The following is a 6920-nucleotide window of genomic DNA, read 5'->3' on the forward strand; positions in this document are numbered from 1 at the left end:
CTGTAATATCTATGTATTACGTATTTTGTATTACGCCCATCATTGTTATGTTATTTATTCTGTTAATGAAGTGTCACTTCTACCGAGGTCATGTTCTGGTCTCATATTGTTATTGCCGTCATTGCAATGTTGTTTCTCTCACTGCCAGTAAATCCTTTATTCTCAGAAAGAGAGAGAGAGAGAGAGAGAGAGAGAGAGAGAGAGAGAGAGAGAGAGAGAGAGAGAGAGAGAGAGAGAGAGAGAGAGAGAGAGAAAGAGAGAGAGATAAAGAGAGAGAGAGAGAGAGAGAAAGAGAGAGAGATAAAGAGAGAGAGAGAGAGAGAGAGAGAGAGAGAAAGAGAGAGAGAGTGACAGAGAGAGAGAGAAAGAGAGAGAGAGAGGAGAGAAAGAGAGAGAGAGAGAAAGAGAGATAGATAGAGAGAGAGAGAGAGAAGGAAAGAGAGAGAGGAGAGAAAGAGAGAGAGAAGGAGAAAAAAAGAGAGAGAGAAAGAGAGAGAGAAAGAAGGAGAGAGAGAGAGAGAGACAGAGAGAGAGAGAGAGAGAAAGAGAGAGAGAGAGAAAGAAGGAGAGAGAGAGAAAGAAATAGAGAGAGAGAAAGAAGGAGAGAAAGAAAGTAAAAGAGAGAGAGAAAGAAGAAGAGAAAGAGAGAGAGAGAGAAGGAGAAAACAAGAGAGAGAAAAAGAGAGAGAGAGAGTCGAAAAAAACAGACCCAAGAAGACAAACAAAGGAAAGATACAAATGAACCTGCAACCCAAGTCGACCAACCAATTTATTTCCAACTTCCACCTCTTGTTTCCACAACTTCATACTCGTTGGAATTTCTTTTCTTATTTATTTGTTTTCATATTTTATCGTATTGTATTTTTTTTTTTTTTTTACTTCTTTTCATTCCGGATATTTGTTAATTTTTTTTTTTAGCTTTCTGTCTTCTCTTTCTTTCAATCATTCTCTCTCTTTTTCTTTCTCCCCTTCCATCCTCTATATCTCTCTCTCACTCTCTCTATCACCGGCACACATACTCTCTCTCTCTCTCTCTTTTTTTTTTTCTCTCTCTCTCTCTCTCTCTCTCTCTCTCTCTCTCTCTCTCTCTCTCTCTCTCTCTCTCTCTGTCTCTCTCTCTCTCTCTCTCTCTCTCTCTCTCTCTCTCTCTCTTCTCTCTCTCTCTCTCTCGCTCTCTCTGTCACTCTCTCTGTCACTCTCTCTCTCTCTCTCTCTCTCTCTCTCTCTCTCTCTCTCTCTCTCTCTCTCTCTCTCTCTCTCTCTTTTCTCTTCTCTCACTCTCTCTTCTCTCTCTCTCTCCTTCCTCCTCATCTCCTCTCACCTCTCTCTCTCTCTGTCACTCTCTCTCTCTGTCACTTCCACACGTAGCTTTCTCTCTCTCTCTCTCTTGTCTTCTCGTATCGTCTCTCTAATCTCAGATCTTGCTCTAGTATCTATCTTCTCTCTCTCCCTCGTCTCTCTCCATCCTCTCTCTATCTCGCTCTATACGCTCGCCTATCTGGTCAACCTAGATAGTATATGTATATCTCTTCTATATCTCGTTCTCTCTAATGTAAAGTACTATATATATCTCTCTCTCTGTCACTCTCTCTCTCTCTCTCTCTCTCTCTCTCTCTCTCTCTCTCTCTCTCTCTCTCTCTCTCTCTTTCTCCCTCCCTTCTTCTTCTTTTTCTTCTTTTTCCCTCTTCTTCACCCTCAGAATTATCCATTTACTCCCCACCGCCATCTTCCGCCACTACTTCTCCCTCAAGTCTTCACTTTCCTCTCTCGTCTCTCTTCCTATCGCTCGTCATATATATCTAATCTATCCTAGCTCTCTCTCTCAGTGTTAGTGCTCTCGCTCTATATCAGTCCGTCTCTATCGCTTTCTCTCTCTATATCTCTCGTGATCAATCTCTCTCTATCTCTATCCTCTCATCTCAAGTCTATCTCTGATAATCTCATAGTTATATCTCCCTCTCTCTATCCTTCTTCTCCGCTCATTCTCTATCTATCTCTCTCTTTCCTCCTCTATTCTCTAGATCTCAATCTAATCACTCATCTCTTTCATATGTCTCTAATCTATCTCTCTATTATCATCTATATATAGCTCGCTATAGCTAGCTATATATGTAAACTATCTCTATCGAGTAACGCTCTCTATCTATCTCTAGCTATCTCTCTATCTCTCTCTTCTCTATCCTAATTTCTCTTCTTATTTTCTTATTATTATTATTATTCTTCAAAAGCATATTCTCTCTTCTTCATCAGTATTCTGATTATTAGCTCCCCCTATTATTCACCCTCAGAAACTATAGTCTATCTATCTATATCTAATCGATCTCTTGATCTCAGAAGGTACTACACGTAGATATATGATCTTCATAGATCATGATATATATGAGTATAGGAGAATAATCGTCTATAAAAGATATAAGTTAATAATATCTCTAGGTATACATAAATTATTATTTGTTATATTTTTAAATATTTTCAAAAATAAGTAATTAAATTAATAAAACAAGAATTATTTCCGTGAAAAGAATTAGTATCTCATTCAAAATCCAATTAATGTTTAATGCCTTTTTTTCGTCCGAAATTTAGCCAATTTTCTACCTGTCTCCGCGTCCAGCTAAAGGGCGATCTTAATTTGAAATTGATTAGCTAAGCTTCACTTTCGTCTGTTCTGTAATTTTTTTTTTTTTTCTTTTTTTTTTTTAACTATATGATTATTTTCCTCTCCTTGGGGCTTTATCTATAACCCTCAATATTTCCTTCTATATCTATTTTTATCTATGCTTATCTATTAATCTGTTTTTTACGACTATAGTGACAAAACCTTGCATAAACTCGAAGACACCTTAAATAGTTAAGCAACCGTCTCACAGATGGCGTTGTTGTCGCCGAGGACGTCCGCCATATTGGCTAAATAGAGAAGGAAACCCCAAGGGACCTCGAGTATAATGGCGGGCGGCTGAGGGGACAGGTGGCGGTTCTGGCGGGAAAAAAGAGACAAAGAGAAAGAGAAAAAAAAGGGGGAAATAGAAAGTAAATTTCCTAGGGAGTAAAGTTACAAGAAAAAAAAAACAGGATAAAGAGAGAAAAAGGGGTTGAAAAAGTAAATTGAAGAATAAATTTACCTTATATTTTTTTTAGACATATCGTTGACAGCCTTTTAGGTCTTATCACTAAGGGAGAGAGAGAGAGAGCATGCGTGTAAAGAAATGGAAAGGATATGTATACACGGCTTAAATGATGATACGAAATTCCAAATGGAATTGGATAAGTTTGCTTTCTGAATTAGTTAATTCGTATTGGTATTTAAGTAGTTATCACACATTCACTCACACACATACATACATACACACACACACACACACACACACACACACACACACACACACGCACTCACACACACACTTACACAAACACACATACACACAAAAAAAAAAAAAACACATACACACACACATGCAAACACACACACGCACAGACACACACATACACACACATACACACACACACACACACACACACACACATACACATAACACACACACACACGCACGCACAGACACACACACAGACTCATACATACACATGTGGTGTATATGTCCTGTTAACACTCCATCCCACTCAGGAGGAGGAGGAGCAGGAGAAGGAGAAAGAGGAGGAGAATTAGAGGGAGAAGAGGACGAAGAAGAAGAAGGAGGAGGAGAAGGAGAGGGAGAAGAGGACGAAGAAGGAGAAAGAGGAGGAGAAGGAGAGGGAGAAGAGGACGAAGAAGAAGAAGGAGGAGGAGAAGAGGACGAAGAAGGAGAAAGAGGAGGAGAAGGAGAGGAGCTAAAGAGAAGAGGAAGAAGAAGAAGAAGGAGGAGGAGAAGGAGAGGGAAGAAGAGGAGAAGAAGGAGAAAGAGGAGGAGAGGAGGGAGAGACTCAGATAAAGAGGGAGAAGAGGACGAAGAAGAAGAAGGAGGAGGAGAAGGAGAGGGAGAAGAGGACGAAGAAGGAGAAAGAGGAGGAGAAGGAGAGGGAGAAGAGGACGAAGAAGAAGAAGGAGGAGGAGAAGGAGAGGGAGAAGAGGACGAAGAAGGAGAAAGAGGAGGAGAAGGAGAGGGAGAAGAGGACGAAGAAGAAGAAGGAGGAGGAGAAGGAGAGGGAGAGTAGAAGAAGAGGGCCGAGAAAAAGAGGAGGAGAAGGAGAGGGAGAAGAGGACGAAGAAGAAGAAGGAGGAGGAGAAGGAGAGGGAAAAGAGGAAGAAGAAGAAGGAGGAGGAGGAGAAGGAGAGGGAGAAGAGGACGAAGAAGGAGATAGAGGAGGAGAAGGAGAGGGAAAAGAGGACGAAGAAGGAGGAGGAGAAGCTGGATAAGCAGGAGAAGGACGAAAAGGAGAAATATATAAAGAAGGAGGGAGGAGAAAAAGAGAAGAAGAAGGGGGAGGAGAAGAAGACAAAGGCGGAGGAAAAGGAGGAGGAGGAGGAGGAGAAAAAGGAGAGAGAGATATGTAAAGAAGGAGGAGGAGAAGAAGAAGGAGGATGAAGGGTAGGAGGAGGAGGAGAAGGAAGAGGACGAGGAGGGGGAGGTAAAGGAAGAGGAGGAGAAGTGGGAGAAGGAGGAGGAAGAGGAAGAGGAGGAGAAGGAGGAGGAAGATGAAGAGGAGTATGAGGGGGAGGTGAAGGAAGAGGAGGAGGTGGAGGTGATGGGAAAGGAGAAGGAGGGGGAGATGGAGGAGGAAGAGGAATAGGAAGAAGAGGAGTAGGGGGAGAAAAAAACAAGAAGGAGAAGAAGAAGAAGAAAAATAATAGTAATAAGAAGAAGAAAAAGAAGAAAAGAGAACAGGAAGATTCACGCAGTACGAAACAAAAGACGACATCGAAAAGAAGAATAAAGAGACCCGAAGAAATAAGAAAGAAAAAGAAGGTGGGGAAGGGGGATATAAAAGAAAAAGAAGAAAAGAAAACGAAATAAAAAAGAAGAAGAAGAAGAAGAAAAAGAAGAAAGAGGAGGAGGAGGAGTAAAAAGAAGAAGAGGAGAAGGGAGGGTAGAAGGAGGAACAGCTAACGAGTGAACTTTGATTAATGGCAGAGACTCTCGTGCTTTGTTAATGCGAGGAGGAAGTAACGAGAAGCTGCCGTTGCGCTTTTGTTTTTCGTTCCGTTTCGTTCTGTTTTTCGTTTCGTTTCGTTTTGTTTCGTTTTGTTTTTTGTTTTGTTTTTGTTTTGGTTTTGTTTTGTTTTGATTTGTTTTGGTTTGGTTTGTTTCGTTTTTATTTGTTTCGTTTCGTTTTGTTTTGTTCTGGTTTTTGTTTCGTTTTGATTTGTTTTGTTTCGTTTTGGTTTTCGCTTCGTTTCGTTTTGTTTTTCGTTTCGTTTTGATTTGTTTTGTCTTTCGTTTCGTTTCGTTTCGTTTTGTTTTTCGTTTCGTTTTGTTTCGTTTCGTTTTGGTTTTCGTTTTGATTCGTGTTTCATTTTTCATTTTGTTTCGGTTTGTTTTGTATCGCTTTTTTTCTCTCTTTCTCTCTTTCTTTTTCTGTATCTAATTTTTGTTGTTCTTGTTTTTGCCTCTGATTTTGAATCTTCGTTGTTCGTTGAAGGGAGGGAGAAAGAGAGAGAGCGAGAGAAACAAGAGATAAAGAGAAATAAATATATATAGAGAAAGGGAAAGATAGAAAGAGAGAAAGAAAGATAGATAGAGAGAGAAAAAAACAAAGAGATCGAGAGGTACAAGAGAGAAAAATATAAAGATAAACGAAGAGAGACGGGCAGAGAGAGAGAGAGGGAGAGAGAGAGAGAGAGAGAAGGAAAGAGAGAGAGAGAGAGAGAAAGAGAGAGACAGAGAGAGAGAGAGAGAGACAGAGAGAGAGAGAGAGAGAGAGAGAGAAAGAGAGAGAGAGACAGAGAGAGAGAGAGAGAGGAAGAGAGAGAGAGAGAAAGAGAGAGACAGAGAGAGAGATATAAAAAGACAGATATATAGTGTGTGTGTGAGAGAAAGAGCGAGAGATAGATAGACAGAGAGAGAGACAGACAGACAGACAGACAAAGAGAGGAAGAAGAGTGAGAGAGAAAGAGAGACAGAGACAGAAAGAGAGATGAACAAAGCCACATCACCATGCCCACAAACAAGCAAAAAAAAAACACATAATAAAGACACAAAAAAACAAAATCACCGACCTTAAAAATACATAAAAATAAACAAAAACAAAAAAAAACAAGAATAAACACCATCTGAGAACAACATCCTACCCCTTCCCCCCTCCTAACCCTCCCCCCCCCCTCCCCCCCTTTTCACAACAACCTCTTAGAACCCACCACAAAAGGAATACAAATGTTATATTACCCTTTTGTGACACAGGATCAAAGTCGTAGAAACTTCGAGAACATTGAGGGAGACAGGGTACGGTTAGTAGAATGAAATAGATCTCGCAAAGACAACAAACAGACCGTTAACAGTCTTTAAGCTTGCTGACATGTGACAGTCACGTTGCGTCTCGTCTGTGAGTGCTTCTTGTTTTCTCTCCTCACTTTTCTCTCTTTTTTGCAATCATTTATCGGTCTACTCATGACCACACTACTCTCTCTCTTTCATATCAAACTCTCCTCTCTCTTCATCTTTCTCCCTCTCTAGGTTCGTCTCCCTCTCTCTCTCTCTCTCTCTCTCTCTCTCTCTCTTTCTTTTATTTCATTTCTTGTTCTTCTCCTTCTCTTCATTATTTTCTTGATTTGTTGATTCTTGTTTATCTCCTATCTCCTGTGTTCTGTTTCTTTTATCTTTGGAAGATATTGTTTGTAATTTTTCATATATTTCGTGTTTCTTTTTTTTCTCCTATTCTTTCTTTCTTTCTTCTTCTATTCATTTTATTATATTTTCATTCTTTATTTTCTCCTTTTGGGTGTGCTACTCATCAAAGCAGGTCATTAGATTTGTTTCATTTCATTGAGAAGG

At 40.0% G+C, this 6920-nt stretch overlaps 2 protein-coding genes across 2 annotated transcripts in view; both read left to right on the forward strand.

Annotated features, from left to right (window-relative positions):
* Positions 1-308: 308 nt before the first annotated feature.
* On the forward strand, positions 309-5951 carry LOC147466756 (uncharacterized; the record flags this gene model as incomplete). The annotated part of the gene is made up of 2 exons (XM_086534317.1): positions 309-365; positions 5862-5951. Coding segments are annotated over 2 exons (147 nt in total), but the record flags the coding sequence as incomplete, so codon positions are not given.
* A 135-nt stretch (positions 5952-6086) lies between these two features.
* Positions 6087-6920, forward strand: part of LOC122253239 (uncharacterized) — a 21120-nt gene continuing 20286 nt past the window's right edge. Inside the window, exons 1-2 of the mRNA XM_086534318.1 lie at positions 6087-6100; positions 6330-6376. Of these exons, the coding sequence (XP_086390444.1) occupies positions 6087-6100; positions 6330-6376 (61 nt within the window). The remainder of the gene's footprint in view (positions 6101-6329; positions 6377-6920) is intronic.

Source organism: Penaeus japonicus, unplaced genomic scaffold (assembly GCF_977035675.1).
Source record: "Penaeus japonicus unplaced genomic scaffold, GWHDUDI00000001_assembly GWHDUDI00000041, whole genome shotgun sequence".
NCBI lineage: Eukaryota > Metazoa > Arthropoda > Malacostraca > Decapoda > Penaeidae > Penaeus > Penaeus japonicus.